The 22,133-nt window shown below is 45.1% G+C and overlaps 1 protein-coding gene across 3 annotated transcripts in view; it reads right to left on the reverse strand.

Moving 5' to 3' along the window:
* Window positions 1-22,133, reverse strand: part of LOC147902589 (snurportin-1 protein) — a 62,077-nt gene that overhangs the window by 3,116 nt on the left and 36,828 nt on the right. For all 3 annotated transcript variants that reach the window (XR_015540865.1, XR_015540864.1, XM_087373325.1), the window contains exon 5: window positions 4,731-4,823. Coding sequence is in view for 1 of the 3 variants with exons in the window: in XM_087373325.1 (XP_087229451.1) it covers window positions 4,731-4,823 (93 nt within the window). In the remaining 2 variants the exon portion in view is untranslated. The remainder of the gene's footprint in view (window positions 1-4,730; window positions 4,824-22,133) is intronic.

Consider the following 22,133-nt stretch of genomic DNA (forward strand, 5'->3'; position numbering starts at 1 on the left):
AGGTGAAAGCAGGATGAAGGGCCAAGCAGAGAGGGCAGGAGGGCAATGGAGCAACAGGGCTTCCGGGGCAGTGGAGGTGGGAGGAGCATAAAATTGTGCTCTATCTTGAGCACTTTTTATGCTTTCCCTTACAAGTTGTAACACATCTTGTTGCTGTTCCAAGTTCCAACCAATCAGCAGCAATGTCAATCTCAACATTCTGCAAACCAATTACCCACAGGGCTCTAGGCTGGTATCCATAAATCAGCATGAATGGACTGATTCAGGTTGCTGAATGCTTAGTGCTATTGTAAGCAAACTCCAACACAGGAAGATACTTGCCCCAATCAGACTGCCTCCGAAAGACATGAGTTATCAGCATATCCTCCAGATTTTAATTGACTCTCTTATTCGTCCATCCAATTTAGGATGATAAGCCAAACTCATGCTGAGCCGAGTGTCAAATTTCGTGAACACAGCTCTCCAGAAACACCCAGTAAATTTAGAATCTCTATCACGATCTATTTCAGTTGGTAAGCTACCAAGCTAAATAACTTACCTTGATCAACCATAGAGGAGTATGTACAATGGCGGCCCTAGCTATGGAAGGGGTGCAATTGGACATCGAGGAGCAGTTTTGGCCCACCCAAACAAGACAATCTACATGGACCATGCAAGTGACATTGCTAGCTGGCTTCAACTATGAGCCTCCCCTTTTGCACCCTAACACGAGAGGCACTGGCTCAAGCATTCTCGCCAAGCTTTGCTCACAACTTTGAACCAATAACAGACCATGAAAGATCTACTTCTGTCACTGTTGCACAACAAAATTTCTATAGATAATCTCTCACCTCTAATGAGACTGCCGCATCTAATGAGTGTGATCGTAGGAGGCATGCTTTCCCAATAGAGATGACATCTCTTGCTTGCTTAATACGTGGGGGGACAATCATACACTAGAGATTCATGGTGTCGAGACATTCATGGTGTCACTCCTCTTTCCAGGCAACACCCCTCATGTTTTTCATATGGAAGCATCTGTGGAACATCCGAGTAGCACACTGCAGCCCTTGTAATGGGAGGTAGTTGATCCCACTAACAACCGCTCTCATCAGCATAGGGATGGATAATATATATAACTTGTGCTCAATCTAAGAGCAAGAAAGGTACGAAGAGTTCCAGGAAGACCACCAAGTGTTGTTAACGTCCTAGAAGGCTTCGCCTAAAAGACGCTCACAGATCACAAAACCTCTTGATTGTTGGGTGCTGAGTTATCAATGACCATATGGCATGTGCCGAATCCCAAAGAAGCAATGTGCAAGGCATTTAGTTCCTCTTTATTTTGAGTGTCTTGTGAATAGCTTATTTTCTAGTGTATTTTCAAAGCATATAATAAAAGCCCCTCTTTTTTTTAAGGGAAGGGGGGGGCACCACTATTGAAGTCATATCAACACAAAGGACATAACTTCAAGCAACCTTTTGAGGTGTGCATCTTGCAAGATGGCAAGTTCAGCCAATGTGCACTACAAGCACGCCTGCAATGCCACAAATGTGACAAAATCTATGGGAAGATGCCAATGTTGCAACATGGCAAGTTCAGCCAATGTGCACTACAAATACGCACCTGAAATGCCACAAATGTGACAAAATCTACAGACCAATGTTGGACGTTTGCAACCAAACTCAAAGATGTGGTACCATCACACAATGATAGACCTACCAAAGCTTACCATTTGCTAGTTAGGTTCTTGGGATTGCAAACACATACCAACAAAAGAAAGGCATTTCACAAACAATTGCCTTTTAAAAAATAACATTTGGCCGACAAGAATCTAGCACACTTGGTATGAACACTAGCTAGGCAAGTTGCTGAAACAAGTCACTAGTCAAGCAAAGAAAGTATTTAAAGTGATGAATGAAAAGAGAAAATGCAGTTATTCCTCCAAACATGTGACAATGCAACCTAGAAATCCACTCAAACTAGAAAAGGGCACCAAAAAGAAGTAAAGACAGGGGTGCAATAACATGAGAGACTTCAGCAAAGGCGTAAACAGACATAAAATTGTTGCTGTCCGCCTAAAGACCTCAAAATCGATCTGCAGGGTCAGTTGTCATGTACAAAGCTCATTGAGTCACCCTGAGTGGCCTTAGGAGACTGTGTTTCATTCCGGTCCTTGCCAAAGCAGATTGCCACTGTCCCTTTCGCTGTTGCACGTTCACAGGAGCTGTTGTAAGGTACCTTGGGATGCCCACTCGGCTTTGGTGTAACCATGAAGCAAAGGTTACAATGGGTGTCTAGACAAAGTTCGATCCAAATTCAACAAATGGAGCTTGTCTCTCCTTCCTCTTCTCAGAGGTTGAAAAGGTATCTCAAGAATTCATCTGGAGAGACCAGTGGCACTCCATCCCTGGCCTATCTTGACTACTCCAAAAGATGCAAGAGGTATGGGACTTGAATCATTCGAAGGAAAGTGTGATCACCTCTGTTCTAAATGGCTTTCCAAATTACACTCTCAGCAGCCCTGGGCAATATTGATACAGCACTGGATTGATGAATCAAAGGGCATCCTTGCCTTTTCAAATGGTAGTGTAGCTCGGCAAGAGCTCTTACTTTCAGATTTCCCAATCAAGATACAGCATGCTGAGGTCCTGCACAAACCTATCATTCTCTGGAAGCAACATTTGGGTCCTTGTGCATGGAGGGGAGCCCAATTCTAACAGGGGACGGTTCTTTGAGCCTCAGCATTTGCGTTATGGTTACCAAATGGCCATATGCAAACGAAGTGGTGCCTGTCCAAATCAGTCCCCGCCTAGCCAAAAGTCTCAACGATAGAGGAGTTACCAAGTGGCATCATCTCTGGGATTCACAGCATAGGTGCTGGCACTCCATTGAGCACCTCACTGCACAATACGATCTCTCAAATAGAGAGCAAGCCTTCATCCACTCCACATTCACAAGAATGAAACCAATGTGGCCTTCTAGTATGGTGCTATGTTTTCCAAACAACTTTTGGAGATGGTTTAACGGTAAGGGTAAAGACCTCACCCGTCTATCCTTAAGGGGCTTCCCGCTCCTATGGTCTACTTGTATTGGAAAGCTCAAGCACCTCTTGACTCAGCAAATGTCTAGGCACATAGGGTAAAGAAGGTTTGGAAAGCCACACGTCTTAGAGATTAAATTTTATGCTATGGCGTGCAAACTCTCAACCAAGGACAGGGTGACTACGTGGAGGGACATTTCTCCTGTTTGTGCCTTCTGCAAGATTCAAATGGAAAGAAACTCTCATTTATTTTGGAGCTGCCCTCTCGCACACTGTGTGTGGAGGCAACTCTACAATTGGCTCTTGAGAGCACAGATTGTAATACCGCTCAGATGGAAAATTCCTTGCTCAGAGACAAAAGGCTGATGAATGACGTGCAATACAGCCTTTGGAGCATTATCAGAGCTGCCACTATAACACTGATAACATAGAAACATGGCAATGTTTCATTATTGCAATTCTCCTTTAGATCTTGGTCAAATAGTCAAGCTGTAAACATTGGACATTATCTTGTATTTCAAGAAGCGATGCCCTCAACTGGAGTCTGCAGCCATGGCGTTGTGCAATGCGCCCTAGCTCTAGCTCCAAGAGCTGTAATGTTTCTTTTTCATTGTTCAATATAAGTCCTTTTCTCTCACAAAAAAAGGGTGCAATAACATCACACGAACCATGATATCTCAAAGACTTTCCCCCACGAACACCATACCTAAGGGATCCCACCGCCTATGGTTACCAGGGAAAGTTTCGAGAACATTGGATGCCAGAACAGGCACGTTTCAGGAAGGGGGAACGTGGAAACGGGAACGGGAACCAAAAACCCTAGTATGAGGAGAATTTTTTTAAAAAGCAATTTTCTTTTTTTGGGGGGGAGGAGAGGGGTGGGGTCTAGAGGTTTCGGGAATGTGGCTTTGTCTAGAACAACGATCCTGTTCCATGAACGGGGAACGGCATTCCTGGTCACTATGCTAGGTCAAGGGAAAAATGATCGAACATTGCAAGCTATTGATGGAGGCAAGTCACTATCAAGGGCATCCAATACACCTACTCTTTGTGATTTCGCTTGAAGCAAGAAAGGCAAGGGAAGGAGATAACATTAGTGTGTATGCAAATTGGCATCAAGCATTAGAGAAAGAACACGCCAAGAAGCGAGATGAGATAAAGAACAGAGTACAAAGGGTCTGCAATTGAAAAGAGACTTGGCAATGCGATTGCGAGTAGCCAAATGACTACATGCATAAGAGAGAGAAGGAAGCAAGATCACACGAAGTAAGATCAGAGCCAACAATAAGCCACAGTCTATGCTACTTGCCTACCCGTAGTGGTGTATTTTGGCTAGCTTGATTTACGCAAGCAGCAAGCCAGACGCCATGATTAGCCAATAAGAGGGAAATAGAAAGAGCAAGCCAACGATGACCATCAAGGCAAATCACGAGGAGCTCAAAAGCAGTATTTTTTGCTAGCTCCAGATGGGCATGGGGAAAAAAACAAATGATCTTATCAAGTGTTCTTAGAGCAGTTTAAAAGTATAGAGGCCGGCTAGAAGTGCAAGCAAAACCTTGAGATGATATGTAAAAGATACAATTCAAATTATTCATAAAGCAACTTCTAATGGCATTATCCAACTCTTAATCAAGCTTGAATTCATATGTTTAAACTTGCATTTCCCACCAAGAGATTTTGTGCAAAAAAACAATTGACATTTTCCAGCACCTGATGAAGAAATTGCTTGGGCATGCTTCCAAGTACTACATGAGGCTCATCACTAGTAGACACAGTTCCATCCTCTTGAAGCTCAAGAACAACCTGCCCACGAAAGAATATTGAAATCAGTTTCGTGATGGACCGGAAGGGAAAACTCAGTAAAATTGCAATTCATTAAAAAAAGGGTATCATAATAAGGATACCTGTCCATTTTCTTTTCAACCAAACAGATCAATAGCCTTGTCAATTTACTATACAAATTTGAAGCTAGTAAAGGGTTTCCCTCATTTGACATCGTTAGTTTCTTTCAAGGAATTAAGAGGATCCTGTCCATGTTAGAATCAATAGGGATGATTCCCTTCATGGAAACCAAACTAGAAACAAAGCCATACCAACCAAACCAAAACCTTTAATGCACATGAATGTACAAGATCTTGTTTCATCCAAAAAATCTATAAGACCCAGCTAGAGAGTGCTTTAAGTTTACCTAGTCAAAACCTTGTGCCATTCAATAATAACCCCCCCCCAAAAAAAAAAACACCCTTGAAGTAGACTTCTATCAAGTATGAAAGAAATAGCTGCCAGAAGAAATTCAAGGCAAAGATGCATCATGCAAAGGAGGAAGAGGCTGGTCCCCCTGCTCATGACCCCCCTCCTGCCGCCTCCTCCCTCGCCTAACTCCCTGCCTGGCTTCTCTCCCTGCTGCTGCCTCCTGCTCTCGCCTCCTCCTCCCCCACCTAGCCTCTCCTGTCCCTCCCACCTCTACTGTCCCTCCCGCCTGCCCTCCCCCCCTTCTCTGCCCCCTGCCTGCATTCTTGCTACCCCACCTACCGCCCTGCCTCTTCACCTCCTCCTCTCAGCCATTGCCTCTCCCTGCCCTTATTTTGTTCCCCTAGCCTATCCTTTGCCTCCTCCTAGCCTAGAATGTAGCAAACCATAGTCTGATCCTTTCAACTATATTTTTACTGCTCGTTACCTCATGTAGCTCACACTTTGATGCCACTGTCCTTGCAGTTTCCGCTAGAGCACGGACAAGCTGACCCATCAGAGGCTTGGGAGAACTTGCTGATGGAGGTTCATAGCATCCGAGAGCGCGAGAGGGAGATGTCACGCTTCGCACAGGAGCAGACACACTTCACCCAGGAGCAGGCGCGTCTCATACAGGAGCAGTCTCAGGCTATCTGAGACCAGGCTGATCTTATTCAAGGACTCAGACAAGAGATCTCACAGTTCCGACAAGAGGTCACTGCTATACGTACAGTCCCAAGGAGCACCCTAGTTGTGGAGGCACAGATTGCGAGCATGCAATCTGCCATCGAGGAGACGTCCAGATGGGTCGACATAGCCAAACGGGAACCTGCAAGGGTAACCATTTCGGCTACCCTCCTGGAGCAACAGCAGAGAGCCAGCAAGGAGTGAGTGGGATCCCACGCACTGAGGCTACACCAATGGCAAATGCGACAGCCTTCATGGCCACTACTCTAGGGGCGACTGAGCACAGAATTGAGAGAGCATGGCAGGTTGGGAGGGACCCCAACCAAGAGCAGCCCCTTATCATACGGTTCCATGACGCCCAGGCACGACTTTCGGCTTTATGTCGTAGCTCAGCCTTACGAGACCAGCCAGCGATCCCCATGGATGAGGACCTCACTCCACTACAAGTTGAGGAGAGGTGCTTTGTGTTGCAAAAGCGGGACAAGGCCTGCAAGGAGGGGAAGTGGGCAATAGTACGAGATGGACGACTCCTTACAGGCCCCCGTAGGGCATCCACCTCTCCTCCCGCATAGGGAGGAGGGGTCTATGAGACTCAAACATCCGAGACCCTATCCTGTACCATCTAGAACTGTAATGGCACCTTATGGTCAAAACCAAGAAACTTCTTGGAATCCTATACAGGTCACGACATAGTCTTTTATACAGAGACATATCAGAGTCCACAGCGCCCACTACCAGTAGTCAACGGGTATACATGGGAGTCTGCCTACAGAGATGAGACGAGGGATACTAGAGGGGTTCGAGGATCAGGAGGAGTCACAGTCCTTTACAGATTCACACTTTTGGGGGCCATCTTAGTGGAGCAGAGAGATACACATTCCAGGTTTCTCTAGATCCGGATTCGGCACATGGACAGCCGGCATCTGTTTATTGCAATTTGCTATTTCCCCCCCGAGACCTCCCGCTTTGCCAAAGATATTCGAGGGGAGGATGAGACATCCCCATTTGCTGCTCTTTATCAGTCCATTGTTGACTTCTCTAGCCGTGGAGAAGTCCTCCTAGTTTGGGACTTCAACGCAAGGACAGGCGCTCGTCAAGCACCACTCCTCGACTTCAGGGATGATTCCACTCTACTGCCAAACATTGACCTTGAGGAGGCAAGTATGTTACGAGTTTCGGCTAACAGACAAGGACCATTCACATCTTATGGGCAGGCCCTATTAACCTCGACAGGATGCATGATTTCATTATTTATAATGGTCTTGACAGATGGCCCACATCAGGTGGTTTCACACATGGGGGAGGCTTCAATGTTGTGGACTACATCATGGGATCCCCTGCCTTCACATCTGTTAGAATTATAGATATAATTCAGCAGTGACCAATGTAATTTAATAAGCTAGTTAGGGGCACTTTTCCCTCTTTAAGAGGTTTTTCCCCCTAACCACAGTTAGTCCACTAACTATGGTTAGTGACTACTAAGGTTTTGTCACTAGGACAGAACCTTATCTCACTCCTTCAGTTGAATCTCTCTCTCTCATTTTTGTAACTAAGCTTTCAGCTCTCACTCTCTCCTGCTTCTTACTCTCATTTTGCTCTCTCTCTCCCATTCTCACATTTGGTATCAAAGCAGACTAAGCTCTTGGACCATCTCCTCCTGCCCCCGGACTAGCTCTCATCTTTAGCTCCCAAGCTCTCGACGTCTCGCAGCTCTAGCTCCCGCAAGCTCCCTTTGCTGGCCGTACCTTCTGTCTGCTGCAGTCTCGTCATCCCGTACAGTGCTGTACTGCGGTCCGTGTGCCGTACAGTCCACACAAGTCCGTACCGCCCTGCTACTCTAGTCCGTACTCTACTGCATCTCGCCCGTACAAACTTGCATTCGACCGTACAGCCGTACTACGCCGTACTGTTTCCGCCATCCGTACATTTCCGTACGATTTCGCTCAATCCGGCTCGATCCGTACTGCAGATCTGTCGTACATGCTGCTTTCGTACTACGCGACCGTACTTCTCAACCCGTACTGCATTTCACCGGTACTGCCGTACAGTCCACTCCATTCGTACTGTGTTGTACATGCTCGTTCGTACATCCGTACCTGCAGGTTCCGTACTGCACACCTGCATTGGCCGCCGCACTATATTTCGTACAGCCGTACTGCAAGTGTACAGATTCCGTACAGGATTCATTGAGCAGGCATTCTTGCAGCTCTTTCGCTATTCTTTGCAGATCTGGTGCTTGTGCTATTTTTGCAGTCATTTGCAGACATTTGGGGTATTTTCTGGTTTGTAATTGCTTATGAAGCAGACATTGCTGGCAGATTCAGAGTTTCAAGCTCAAAATTTGGGGCTTTCAGTTTTGTAGTACAATTTCTTGCAGAAATTTGAGGATTTTGTGATTACACTACAATTTCGCAGTGAAATTTGGGGCTTTTGCAGACAGAGCGCAATTCTTGCAACATTTGGGGCTTTTGATCAATTTGCCCCTTTCTGGTTGCAATTTCAGGCCTATTTTGGGGCTTTCGTGTTGGGAGAGCAATTTGACAGATTTCAGTTCACACGGCCTTTCTGTGAGTGCTTTGAAGCACTTTTGGCAATTTTTGGAGAGTTTTTGATGCTTGGACAGATTTCAGACAGTGCAAGTGCAAAAATTTGAGTTGCATTTACAGCCAGTGCTTGGCTGTGTTTTTTGGGAGTTGTGCATTTCATTCCCAGTAAGGGAATTCAGTTTAGTATCTGCTAAAATCTCTTTCTCAGATATGGCCCAACAAAATCAGAATGATTTCCCGTTCGGTGGTCTTTCACAGGAAGACAAGTTGGATGGTACCAACTACTCCCTATGGAGTTTTATGGTACGCAATATTCTGATTTCTCGCAATTTATGGGATTATGTGAATGGGGATGAGATCCGACCAGCAGGTATGGCACCTAATACCCCTCCCCAGAAAGGAGGTGGAAGAGGTCGTGCACAGGGTGCAGTTGCAGGACAGGCTGTTGGTGCAGCTGTAGCCACCACTCCAGAACAAAAGAGATGGGATTCACGGGATGCCTTAGCTTTGTCATGCATCTCTCTTTCAGTGAAAAGATTTATCATTCCGCATATCCGGTCGTGTAAGACCTCGAAGGCAACGTGGGATATCTTAGAAAGCATGTATGCAGCCCGGAATGATGCAAGGGTATCTTTCTTGAAAAGAGAGTTAAGTAATACACATATGGAAGAGGGTGACTCCATGTCAGTCCACCTCACAAAGCTACAGGATCTCAAAGAGCAATTATTGAACATTGATGAGATTATTCCTGATTCAGAGATGATTACCACCAGTCTGAATTCTCTTCCTGAGACTTATCTCAGCTTTCATACCTCGCTGAACTTATCATTGAGGGGGGGTGCAAATCCTCTCACTTTTCATGAGTTGATAGGACTTCTGCTTCAGGAAGAGCAGACCAGGAAAAACTTGGCTTCACGTGCAGGTGAACAAGCTATGCTCTCAAAGTTCAAGTCAAAAGGAAAGGGACAAGCAAAGACATCAGTAAATCAGCCTTCCAGAAGGTCAGGACAGCCTTCACAAAAGGCTAAGAATGATGCAAGTAAGCCCAAGAAGAAGGGTTTTTGTCATTACTGCAAAAAGCCAGGTCATCACATTGCAAAATGCAGGAAAAGGCTTGCAAAAGAGAAGAAAAACAGCTCCGGTATGGCTGTTTCAGATTCAGCTCCTCATGCATCTGACAGTGGGGATGCTGCAGCCAACTTTGTTGGACAGGATTATGCCTTTTTATCTTGCATTTCAGATTCTAGGCTGGCTGCTCCAGATGCTCGGGATAGTACAACCACTTGTAATGATGATACATATGCCTTTTTGACTTGCAGTTATGATCCTTCCACGGATGCATCAGCTTTCAGTGTCAATGAAACACTGAATACTTGGTATTTTGACAGCGGTGCCTCCAAGCATATCACTTCTAGGAAGTGTCTCTTCACTTCCTTGCATCCACCTCCCGTTGGTAAGAAAGTCACTTGTGCCAACAACTCGTCATATTCAGTACGTGGTACAGGAGAAGTTGAGCTTACCGCCATTGATGGCTCAGTTTTCAGACTTTCAGATGTCTTGTATGTGCCTGGTATCACCAAGAATCTCCTTTCAGTGTCCACTCTTAACAGGGCTGGATTTCAGGTCATTTTTGAGGATGACAAATGTGCTGTCCGAGATAGAGAAAATGATTATGCCTTAAGATTATCGGGTACTCTGCTACGTGGGCTTTTTCAGCTTGATCTTTTTTAGAAAAGAGCAGCCCATGCTCTTGTAGTTTCTACTCTTACTGCTGCCATGCAGAATGCAGAGTTATGGCATGCCAGATATGGCCACATGCATTACAACAGCTTGATGACACTTCAGAAGAACTCTATGGTTGATGCATTGCCACCTCTTGAGATACCTCCTCCACATGCCTGTGAAGGGTGCATTTTAGGCAAGATGCACAGATTCCCCTTCAAAAAGGATGGTTCAGTTAAAGCTGTCCCAAAATTACAGCTTATACGCAGTGATGTCTGTGGTCCCATGAGGAGTCCATCATTGGGTGGTCATCTCTACTTTGTTACTTTTATTGATGATTACTCCAATTTCACTTGGGTCTTTGGGCTGAAGCCCAAATCAGAAGTGTTCATGGTGTTTAAACACTTTTCAGCCATGGTTGAAAATGAATCTGGACTCAAGATACAGACATTGCGCACAGATAGAGGTGGGGAATACTTGTCTGCAGATTTTGATGCTTTTCTGAAAGGCAAGAGTATTGTGCATCAGCTCACAGTGAGGCTGAACCCTCAGCAAAATGGCAAAGCTGAGAGAAAAATAGAACTCTTATGGAGATGGACAGATGTATGCTGAAAAGCAAGCACATGCCTCACAAATTCTGGCTTGAAGGTCTAATGTGTGCCAACTACATCTTAGATCGGTCTCCCACTAAGGCTTTGAAAACAAAAACTCCCTATGAAGTCTAGAATGGGAGAAAGCCTTCAGTGGATCATTTCCGTGTCTTTGGATGCCTTGCATATGCTCATGTGCCAGTTGAATTTCGGCATAAGTTGTCAGATAAGGCAATTAAGTGCATATTTGTTGGGTACAGTGCAGAAAGCAAGGGGTACCGTCTCTACAATCTTGCTGCACGCAAGATCATTGTTAGTAGAGATGTGATATTTGCAGAAAATTCAGCTCACACTCAGGCTGAATTTCATATGCCTTCTTCTTCAGAGGATGTTTTTGAGGGGTTGCTACCCATTTCCTTGGGTTCCCCTGCTGATATTTCTGATGCAAATCAGAATTTACAGCCACCTCCCGATGCTCCAATTCAGCCACAGGATGTCTTGCCACTTCCACAGGCAGTGGAACAGGTGGTTCAACAAGAAATTGCAGACATACATGCAGCAAAAACAGTCCCAAACTGGTTGTTACAGACTCTCAGGGAGAGTAAGATTGATGCTCCATTACCTGGCAGGACTCGCAGTGCAGTAAGGCACATGGAAGGTGCTAATTCAGTGGAATCAGCATATGCAGGTACTCTTCTTGATGAGGAGGAGCCTGCAACATTCGAAGAAGCAAAGAACAATGTGCATTGGATGAATGCCATACACGATGAATTGCAGTCCATTCAAAAAAATCAGACTTGGGATGTCGTAGACTTGCCACCGTACACGATGGATTTTCAAGGTGAAACGGAAGCCAGATGGCTCCATTGACAGATACAAGGCAAGGCTGGTTGCCAAAGGCTATGCTCAGAAAAAGGGCATAGATTATGAGGAGACTTTTGCTCCTACATCCCGGATGACCACGATCCGATCTGTTATTGCAATGGCTGCACATTTTGAGTGGAATGTTCATCAGTTGGACATTAAAACAGCCTTCCTAAATGGAGACTTGTTGGAAGAGGTTTATGTCAAACAACCTCCAGGCTTTGAAATTTCAGGAAATGCACTTCAGGTATGCAAGCTGAATAAAGCTTTGTATGGGCTGAAACAGGCCCCTCGTGTATGGTATGCCAAGATTCATGCCTTTTTGACCAGCAAGGGGCTGCACAATAGTCCTACTGAGAGCACCCTCTACATCAAGAAGGATGGGGGGGAAATTTTGGTCATCATTCTTTATGTCGATGACTTACTGCTCACAGAGTCCAATGAAGATAATATTGCAGATTTCAAAGCTGATTTGCAGACCAACTTTAACATGTCAGATTTGGGGCTGCTTCACTTTTATTTGGGGATCCAGTTCTCTCAAGAGAGACGTGGCACTGTTATGTCTCAGTCCAAGTATGTGCAGAAACTCTTGGACAGATTTAACATGCATGATTGTAAGCCCATAGCCACTCCCATGGAGCCGGGGCTGAAACTCACAATGCATGATGCAGGAGAATCAGTTGATGCCACATTTTACAGTCAGGCTGTTGGATGCCTCATTTATCTCTGCAACACTAGACCTGATATTCAGTTTGCAGTATCTCAGGTGAGCAGGTATATGCATAGCCCAAAAACTATGCATTGGCAGGCAGTTAAGCACATCTTCCGTTATTTGCAGGGCACGAAGTCTTTTGGCTTGTTATTTCCCAAGGGGGGTGACTTGCAGATGCATGCCTACAGTGATTCAGATTGGGCTGGTGATTATGACACTAGGCAGTCCACTAGTGGCAATTGTTTCTTTTTGGGTAAAGCCTGCATTTCTTGGCTGAGCAAGAAACAATCTACAGTGGCTACCTCATCATGTGAAGCTGAGTACAGGGCAGCTTTCACAGCAACAGTTGCATGGTTGTAAGACACGTTAAGACACGACACGTTAGACACGCTTTAGACACGAGTGTCTAAAGTGTCTTAAAGATAAGACACGTAAGACACGCCATTGTGGTTATAATAATAAATATTTAATTAATATATGTATAAGTATACAAATGTACAACTTGCTAGCATAGCTAGCTGCGAGATTCTAGAAGTACAATAAGCTACACTTAAATAATGCAAGAAGAAACAATGCACTTGTACAATGTAGTTAAGAGTCAAGACTCGTCACTCAAGACTTAAAAGTTAAAGTTAAGACTCACGATTGAAGAGCTCGTAAGTTTTGAGTACTAAAGTGACATGAATGAAAACTGCATCTCGATACATATAATTGAAAGAAAGCTTTCGACTCTCAAGACTCAAATCTCTAAAGATTCATCCTAATCTAAATCTATGAGGTCACTGCCACTGCTAGATCCAAAGTCACCATCAATGCTAGCATGGCTAAGTCAAACTCAATGTGTGTTGTTACTCCTCACCCACCCAAAAAAAAAAAAAAAAAACACTAGTGTCTAAAGGTGTCTTAAGATAAGACACGTGTCTTAAGTGTCTTAAGTGTCTTATCATAAGACACGAGTGTCTTAACAACCATGAACAGTTGAATGTGTCTGGCTGCGTCATCTATTTGCTGATCTTCATCTGTCATTGGAGGGTCCTTCTCCAATTCTCACTGATAGTCAAAGTGCCATTGCATTGGCAAAGAATCCAGTGTTTCATGCTCGCACGAAGCACATTGAGGTTCACTATCACTACGTCAGAGAGAAGTTGCATGCAAGAGAGATCACTATGATCTTTGTGTCCACACATGACAATGTTGCAGATATTTTCACCTAAGCACTTCCACGTGAAAAGTTTGAGGCATTTCGCAGTGCCCTGAACTTATATCCGTATGGTGATTAATCATCCTTGTACATGACATTGGCACTGCAAGGGGGTGTTAGAATTACAAATATAATTCAGCAGTGACCAATGTAATTTAATAAGCTAGTTAGGGACACTTTTCCTCTTTAAGAGGTTTTTTCCCCTAACCGCAGTTAGTCCACTAACTATGGTTAGTGACTACTAAGGTTTTGTCACTAGGACAAAACCTTATCTCACTCCTTCAGTTCAATCTCTCTCACTCTCATTTTTGCAACTAAGCTTTCAGTTCTCACTCTCTCCTGCTTCTTACTCTCATTTTGCTCTCTCTCCCCCATTCTCACATCATCTCGCATCACTGACTTTACCGTAGCACCTCTCCCTCCAGGGGCTGATCATACCTATCTTTTCTTTAGCATTTCTACCCCCCGTCGCACGGCACTTTCTACCCCGTTGAGTTCTTACTCCCCCTACCATGATATACGCATTGATCGCGATCACTCACCTACTTACTCTGGCCGTTTGTACATACTTCTCGCATACATTGACTTTATACCCCTATTAGAGGACCGTGATGCCCTAGTCACCCGCTCACTACACGAGGCTGCTCTTCACGCCTTCCCCCACACCACCCGCTCCACCCACCCACCACCACCTGAGACCGTACCCTGTAATAGCTGGTACAATGATGAGTGTAAGGCTTTACGCCGTCAGCTCAGATTCGAAACCAAAAACAATCTTCCGAGCAGACCAGAGACGCTACGCGAGTACCATCGGCCGGTACGTAGGAAGAAACTTGACTTTGTGTGCCGGAACGAGGAGAAGCTATTGAACATTCTGTTCAGTAACAACTCTAAGAACTTTTGGCAAAAAGAAAGAAAGAAAGAATTTTATTAGAGTCTTCGGAAGACCGATGGGTCTATGAGACTGAAAGAAAACCTGATACAAATCACAGTAAGGGTGGAGCTACTGAAACGAGCATCATCACCCGTGCTGAATCCTAAGTCTGATCATACATAATCAAATACATCTGGATGTAACAATGAAAAGAAAAGGACTGGAGCGGAGCGAAATCCTCCGTATGTCATGCCCCCCTGGCTGGTGCATAGCCGGTGATGGGACGCTGATGCCCGTCAAGGGGTGCCGTGCGTCTCGGTCTCCTGGACGAGGCTCGATGCAATTGACTCCCATGGGACGTATCCCGGGTCTAAACAATGACGGGAGGTCCCCCAAAGTGATCTGTGTGTCCCCTCGATGTCTCGTGTGTCGTGTTGCGATCGTCGGGTCAAGGTCTCTGTCGCGTCGATGGCTAGAGACTGGACGATCAATGTCACTCGATGGAAAGAACTCTGTGATCCTGCTGTGAGAGGTATCTGATGATGTGGCCAAGCCCCGCCGTCGCCTGAGTAAGTACTCTCTATGTCGGATTCCCTCGTGAATGAAGGCCGCGAGGCATCTCTAATCTGGGTAGGCGAGGAATTTGGAAAGGAGCCCGGAGCCGTCTCTAAAGAGGCAATGGTAGCGACCTCAGATCTCGTAGTACACTGGGCACCTGAAAATAAAATGCTCCTCCGACTCAACCTCCTGACAGTCGCACAATATGCATAAGCGATGCTCCCTAGGAATCCCCTCTGCTCTGCCGCTCTCTATGCGGAGGCGGTGTGATGATACCCGAAACTGTCCGATGGAGATCCGTAGTGAGTGAGGCATATGAAGCTCAGTGTACCTCGATGGTGTGATGAATCCCTCCTCCGAAATGCGAAGACAGTAATCTCAATAGAAACTCAGCTTCACTGGAAGCTCCCTCGGCTCCAACCAGGTCCTAAAGGTGTGTAGCTGCAGGAGATCCTCTCGAATGACCTGGTTGGTATGTGGCCCAATCGGGATGGTGGGTGGGAGTACCGAAGGGGCATCTAAACTGTACTGAAAAGGAGGCATCCTATCGATGTGGAACCCTAGTCTCACAAACCATCTGTAAGTTCGTGCATACCAGCATCGCTCGTCTCCCTCTACTGCCAACCTCATGGAGGAATCGAGAGCCAACCATGGCAACCTCTGTCTCCCTGATGTGCAGTCCCCATATGATCTAACCCGGTGTAGATATGTGATGGTCTGAAAGGCTGCATCTAGCTGGAGTGGAGAGGCACCAAACTCGGCCTAAATGATGTGATGTGGTACAGACGGTTTCCCCCGGATCATCCGTGAGAGCATGAGGATCTATAAGCGCTCCACCCGTGTCCACTCTATCTCTGACATGTCAGGCCCCCAACAAGGGCTGCCATACATACCGTGTCACCACAATGTAAATATCCTAAGTCAAAGTACAGTTGACCATTTATTTGATCATAATTAAAGAGTTTTATATGTGTTAATTACGGTCAAAGAGTTATTCTAATGGTCAAAGATACTTGACTCTAGTCAAGTAAACCTGACTGCGGTCAGAGAGTGTTGACTTCGGTTAACAAGACTTGGCAGGCGCCAAGAGGGGTTAACCCCGGTTAACCAAGATGTGCCAACCTTGGTTGGAGAGACTTGGCTATAATTAAGGCGCCTTGACCCTTGGTCAAAGCTCTTTAATTATAATCAAGAGTGTTGACTCCGGTCAACCAGAGAAAATATATATATATTTATTTGTATATATATTTGTTTAGACGTGCACATGTGTTCAGTGGGGACGCCCACCGTGACTAGGATTAGTCCACAATGTGTTATTTGCATGCAAAGCGCTAACAATTAATGGGTACCATAGTGGTGCGCTTTAATTAATTGTTGCAGGTACTAGGAAGGATTATTTTTCCTAAGCGAAATGGGAGCCTGACAAGCACCTAGGAAGCGGTTCGTGTGACCGAGAGCCTTGAAGACTCCAGAATGGCCCTTAGTGGCTTGTAATAAGATTTAGTCTAGATTTTAGACAAGTGGCATGTTGCCAATTTGAATGGGGCTTGAAGTTCTTGTAAAGTAAGGATTTCTTTTCACGTTTCAGAGAGAGAGACTTACGAGACAACTCTATGCTGATCTTCTGTAACAGAATTTCTGAAAGTAATAAAGACCTTCGGGGGGGTCCAGCCCGACAATTTGTCCTGGGCCCTAGTGTTTGTTCAGAGAGAGGGAGTGAGGGAGAGCCTTTGGAGAGTTAATTCCCGTCGAAGAAATAAAGTAAAAGCTGTTTCGTCAATTACGGTTTCATTGGTATCAGAGCCTGGGATTCGCCATCTTTTCAGGTGGTGACGATCCAAGAAAGGCTGAAGGGTGTTTGGTTGGGTAATCAAAAGATTATCGGACCTTTAAATGTTCTATTTTGCCTGTTGCAAATTCCGTCCAAACAGTGGACAACGAGATTCTGGCTCTCAAGTTTTAGTTTTCAAATGATTGGTGACCACCTACCCTCGGATGCACCGACGAAGGCTATACGCAGGACGGTGACCAGGCAAAGTACGAAGGTTCATACGGTCCTTCAGTTAGTAAGCTAAACGAGGAGTCGGGGGCGTGGGCTTCAGTCATTCCTTGGAGAGATATTTGTGCAAACAATTGCGTGACGCATCGGGTGGGACAGCGATACCTTCACACACCGGTTAGCTGGTTCGCTGGCTGACGGAAGACCATCGCCTCTCCAGAGACGTAAAAGCCCGCGACGCGCGACGACGATCAGCCCATAACCAAGGTTTGGGCAGGCTTGCAGAGCTGACGTGGCGGATGGAGCGATGGGCTTGATGACGTGGCACTGAGATGCTGGCAGATAGCTCAGCAGACACGTGGCACACAGGTGACATGGCGTCCGCATGTGCAGGAGCTGACGTGGCAGTACATGTGGCAGCCAGCTCAGCAGATGACGTGGCATGCACGTGTGAGATGACCTGGCATTCTGACAGGTGACATGGATGCTGACATGGCTGACCAGGGGTTAATCTAACTCAACCTTGGTTAGAGGTCCAGTTAGTTGACCCAACCAGACCAGTCTGGTCACTGTAACCAGACTGTGGCCAGTCTAGTTAGTCCAGTTGCAGACTGACCAGACTAGAACCAGTCAGTCTGGTTAGAGTAACTAGCCAGTTACTCATCTGGTTACTGTTTTCACCCCAAAAAAAAAAAAAAAAGACAGTTGCAGAGACAGTTTTGGCTATCAATTTTCACCTGCCTGTCAGGCTTTTACTGTCAGAAAAGTAGCAGAAAACCAGAGAAAAGCAGAGAAAAACAGAGATTTGCAGAAAAAGAGTATGCATGCCTTTGAGCAGTAAAAAGAGGGAAAAACAGATGCCTTTTGAAGCCATCTACAGCAGCCAGAAAAGGGCAATATAGTTGATGATGCTTTGACAACTGTGTGGGTACATGCCTTGAACTGACAGCCAGTACTGGCATAGATTGTGAATGCAAAACACCTCTTGTTGAGGTACCTTTTCTGTTGGAAAAGCAAAGGTAGTGTGCATTAGTTACTTGCACAGTGTGAGAAAAATCTGCAGATCTCAGAATATGGATCAATCACCTATCCAGTGGGATTCTCAAGATAGGGATGTGCATCCAAGACAGAGGAATGTGCCGCAAACTCAACAAGAATTTGAACAAATGGTACGCACTCGTATACAAGAGCTGGAAAATCTAAAAAGGGATCCCAGGGCTCAGCATTTGTTTCCAGCAGAAGCTATGCCTAATCCAGTATATGACGTGCCAATGCCAGAGGCACACTCTCGTGTACAGTCTGAGAGAGAGAGATCTCATAGATCTCATAGGAGACGGTCCCATAGTAAAAAGAGATCGAGGCATCGTCACCGATCTCCTAGTCCATCACCGTCTACCTCGAGTTCGACTTCTGTGTCTTCTTCTTCCTTATCAGATAAACCATCCAGGAAAAGAAGGAAACATGAGAAGTCTGGGAAGAGAAAGTCTTCCAAAGTGACCAAGGAATTTAAAGAGGGAGGAAAATCTGTCAAGTTTATGACCTACAATGGACAGTATGGTCATACAGACAAAGCATTGCAGTTTATCAGACAGTTTGATGCTGCATTCGGTACAGAAAAATTTTCAGAATCCTCCAAATTAAGAATGGTCAACAGCAACGGCTAGTGCATGGTGGAGTGCACTGACCACAGATGGGTCAGCCCCAAGAAAGTGGAAGGGCTTCAAGAAAGCCTTCTACCAGCAGTTCATGCCTAAACAGTTTAGAGACCATGTTCTTCAAGACTGGGACAGCTTGCACATGGATGCAGGAGATACAGTGGATGGGTACAACCAAAAGTTCTGGGATGCTTATTTGCAGGTTGCACCGTTCAAAAAGATCTCCAAAGGTACCCAGATGAGAAAGTACAGAGCAAGTCTCACTCCAAGAATTCAGGCAGTAGTGAATGCTTTGGGGGCAAAGAATATTCAAGATCTTATGCATTCAGCCTCAGTAGCGAGTCTTGTGCCGCTACAAGATCCATCTACAGTGCCATCCTTGCATGCAGGACGTGCTGATAAAAAGAAATCTGATTTTATAAAATCAGAAAAGAAAGAGTTCCCCAAGGCTAAAAAGAAAGGATTTCGGTCTCAGAAGCCGAGGGGTACTCAGTTCTCAAAGACCTGTAAGGGCAAATCTATATTTACCCCTGAACAGATAGCGGAATTCCGTAGAGATGGGAAATGCTTCAGGTGCGGTAAAGAGGGGCATGTGGCTGCCCAGTGCCCAGAAAAGCCTTCATCATCGAAGGGAAAAGAGGCAGAGAAGCCACGAGGACCGCAAAAGCCAATGGCGGGGGGTATTCCTGATATACTGGGTCATGCTTTGAACCAAGAAGAACAAGAATTGCTGCTATCATGGGGCAAAGTTAGAGACCAGCAAGCGCTAATTTTATTTGATCCAGGGGCTACTGATAATTTCATATCAGAGGATCTAGCCCTGAGGCTGGGAATAAAGACGGAAGAGTTAGGCAGGGCTTTGGATGCCGATCAAATGTTTTGTGGGAATCCTGTGCCAGTTACTCCCTTGATAGGGAAGCTCCGTCTACATGTTCAGAATTATGTGGATCAGGAAGACTTCTTCATTTCTCCACTGAAACATTATGATGTAGTTTTGGGGATGCCTTGGTTTCACCGCAAGGCAGTGAAGTTGACTCTTCCTGAAAGAGTGCTGGAATTTGTACATAGGGGGAAAAATCAGCGTGTAATTGCCAGGAATAAAGGGGACACTATCCCCATTGTATCTGATGTTTCATGCGGTAAAGCAATAAAGTCTGCAATTTCTGCGTACATGGTTTTTGTAAAAGAAAAAGAGACTGATATGCATGCTGAAATGAATGATGCAGACAAAGATAAGTTTCAGTTTTTGGTAAACTTTAAAGATTGCTTTTCTGATGTTTTGCCAGGGGAGTTACCCCCAGAGAGACCAGAAGATCATCAGATAGAGTTAATGCCTGGTAGTGAGCCACCAAACAGACCCCCTTATAGAGTCAGTGCGACTCAGAGAGAGGAGATTATGGCTCAGGTACAGGACTTGCTGTCCAAAGGCTTGATTCAGCCCAGCTCGTCTCCTTTTTGTTCCCCTGTACTGTTAGTACAGAAGAAAGATGGTTCATTCCGTATGTGTGTTGATTATCGCGCACTGAACAAAATGACCATCAAGAATAGATTCCCTATTCCGCGTATTGATGATGTCTTGGATCAGTTAAATGGAGCTTCAGTTTTCAGCAGGATAGACTTAAAGAGTGGCTACCACCAAGTGAGGATACAACCTCAGGATGTGCATAAGACAGCATTCCGCACAACATTTGGGCTGTATGAATACTTAGTGATGCCTTTTGGGTTGACAAATGCTCCAGCCACATTCAATAGAATGATGGATCGCATCTTCCGGAAGTACAGGCATTTTACAGGTACTTTCTTTGACGATATCTTAGTTTTTTCTAAGACAGAGGAAGACCACAGAGAACATCTTGCTATAGTGTTTCAAGAGCTGAGAAATCATCAGCTCTATTGAAGTAGCAAATTCTACCATTTTGGATATGCTAAAATGCTACGTGGGTGACCAGAGTTCAGACTGGGAAAAGTACCTACCCTTAGTAGAGTTTGCTTACAATAATACAGTACATAGCTCTACAGGGAAAGCCCCTTTTGAAGTCATATATGGGAAGGTGATTTTGCCACCTATATTGAGGACTAAAGATGAAATATTTGCAGCTGATCAGTTTGTAAGAGACCTCCAGACAGCTTACAGCCAAGTCCGGACAGCAATTGAAAGGTCTCAAGAGAAACATAAAAGGGCTGCAGATAAACATAGGAGACAGCTAGATCTCAAGGAAGGGGACTGGATACTTTTGAGGTTTGAAAAAGCTAGGCTCCGCAAGTTTAAAGGCAAACAGAAAGTGTATGCAAAGTTATCTCCCAGATACTATGGCCCTTTCAGGGTTACAGAAAGAATAAATGAGGTTGCATACAGATTAGCATTGCCAGAGCATTGGAGGATTCACAATGCATTCCATGTGAGTCTTCTAAAGAAATTTCAAGGACCAGAGCCTACAGAACCAGTTTCAGAGGATCCACCAGAAGTGGATGAGCTGGAGGAAGTCCTTCAGCCAGAGCAAATTGTGTACCATACTGTACGTAAAGGCCCTCAGGGTAAGGAATTTTACAGGTATCTTGTAAAATTCAAGAATTATACGGCATTAGATGCCAAGTGGATGGACGAAGACATGTTATCCGATCATCCACAGCTTTTGGATGTTTACAAGGAAGCTTTTCAGTTGAGGTCAACTGAATAGAAGCCGAGGGGATGTCACCACAATGTAAATATCCTAAGTCAAAGTACAGTTGACCATTTATTTGATCATAATTAAAGAGTTTTATATGTGTTAATTACGGTCAAAGAGTTATTCTAATGGTCAAAGATACTTGACTCTAGCCAAGTAAACCTGACTGCGGTCAGAGAGTGTTGACTTCGGTTAACAAGACTTGGCAAGCGCCAAGAGGGGTTAACCCCGGTTAACCAAGATGTGCCAACCTCGGTTGGAGAGACTTGGCTATAATTAAGGCGCCTTGACCCTTGGTCAAAGCTCTTTAATTATAATCAAGAGTGTTGACTCCGGTCAACCAGAGAAAATATATATATATTTATTTGTATATATATTTGTTTAGACGTGCACATGTGTTCAGTGGGGACGCCCACCGTGACTAGGATTAGTCCACAGTGTGTTATTGCATGCAAAGCGCTAACAATTAATGGGTACCATAGTGGTGCGCTTTAATTAATTGTTGCAGGTACTAGGAAGGATTATTTTTCCTAAGCGAAATGGGAGCCTGACAAGCACCTAGGAAGCGGTTCGTGTGACCGAGAGCCTTGAAGACTCCAGAATGGCCCTTAGTGGCTTGTAATAAGATTTAGTCTAGATTTTAGACAAGTGGCATGTTGCCAATTTGAATGGGGCTTGAAGCTCTTGTAAAGTAAGGATTTCTTTTCACGTTTCAGAGAGAGAGACTTACGAGACAACTCTATGCTGAACTTCTGTAACAGAATTTCTGAAAGTAATAAAGACCTTCGGGGGGGTCCAGCCCGACAATTT

Source organism: Dipteris shenzhenensis, chromosome 4 (assembly GCF_047967505.1).
Source record: "Dipteris shenzhenensis isolate YYH24624 ecotype China chromosome 4, Dip_SZ_1.0, whole genome shotgun sequence".
Classification (NCBI taxonomy): Eukaryota; Viridiplantae; Streptophyta; class Polypodiopsida; order Gleicheniales; family Dipteridaceae; genus Dipteris; species Dipteris shenzhenensis.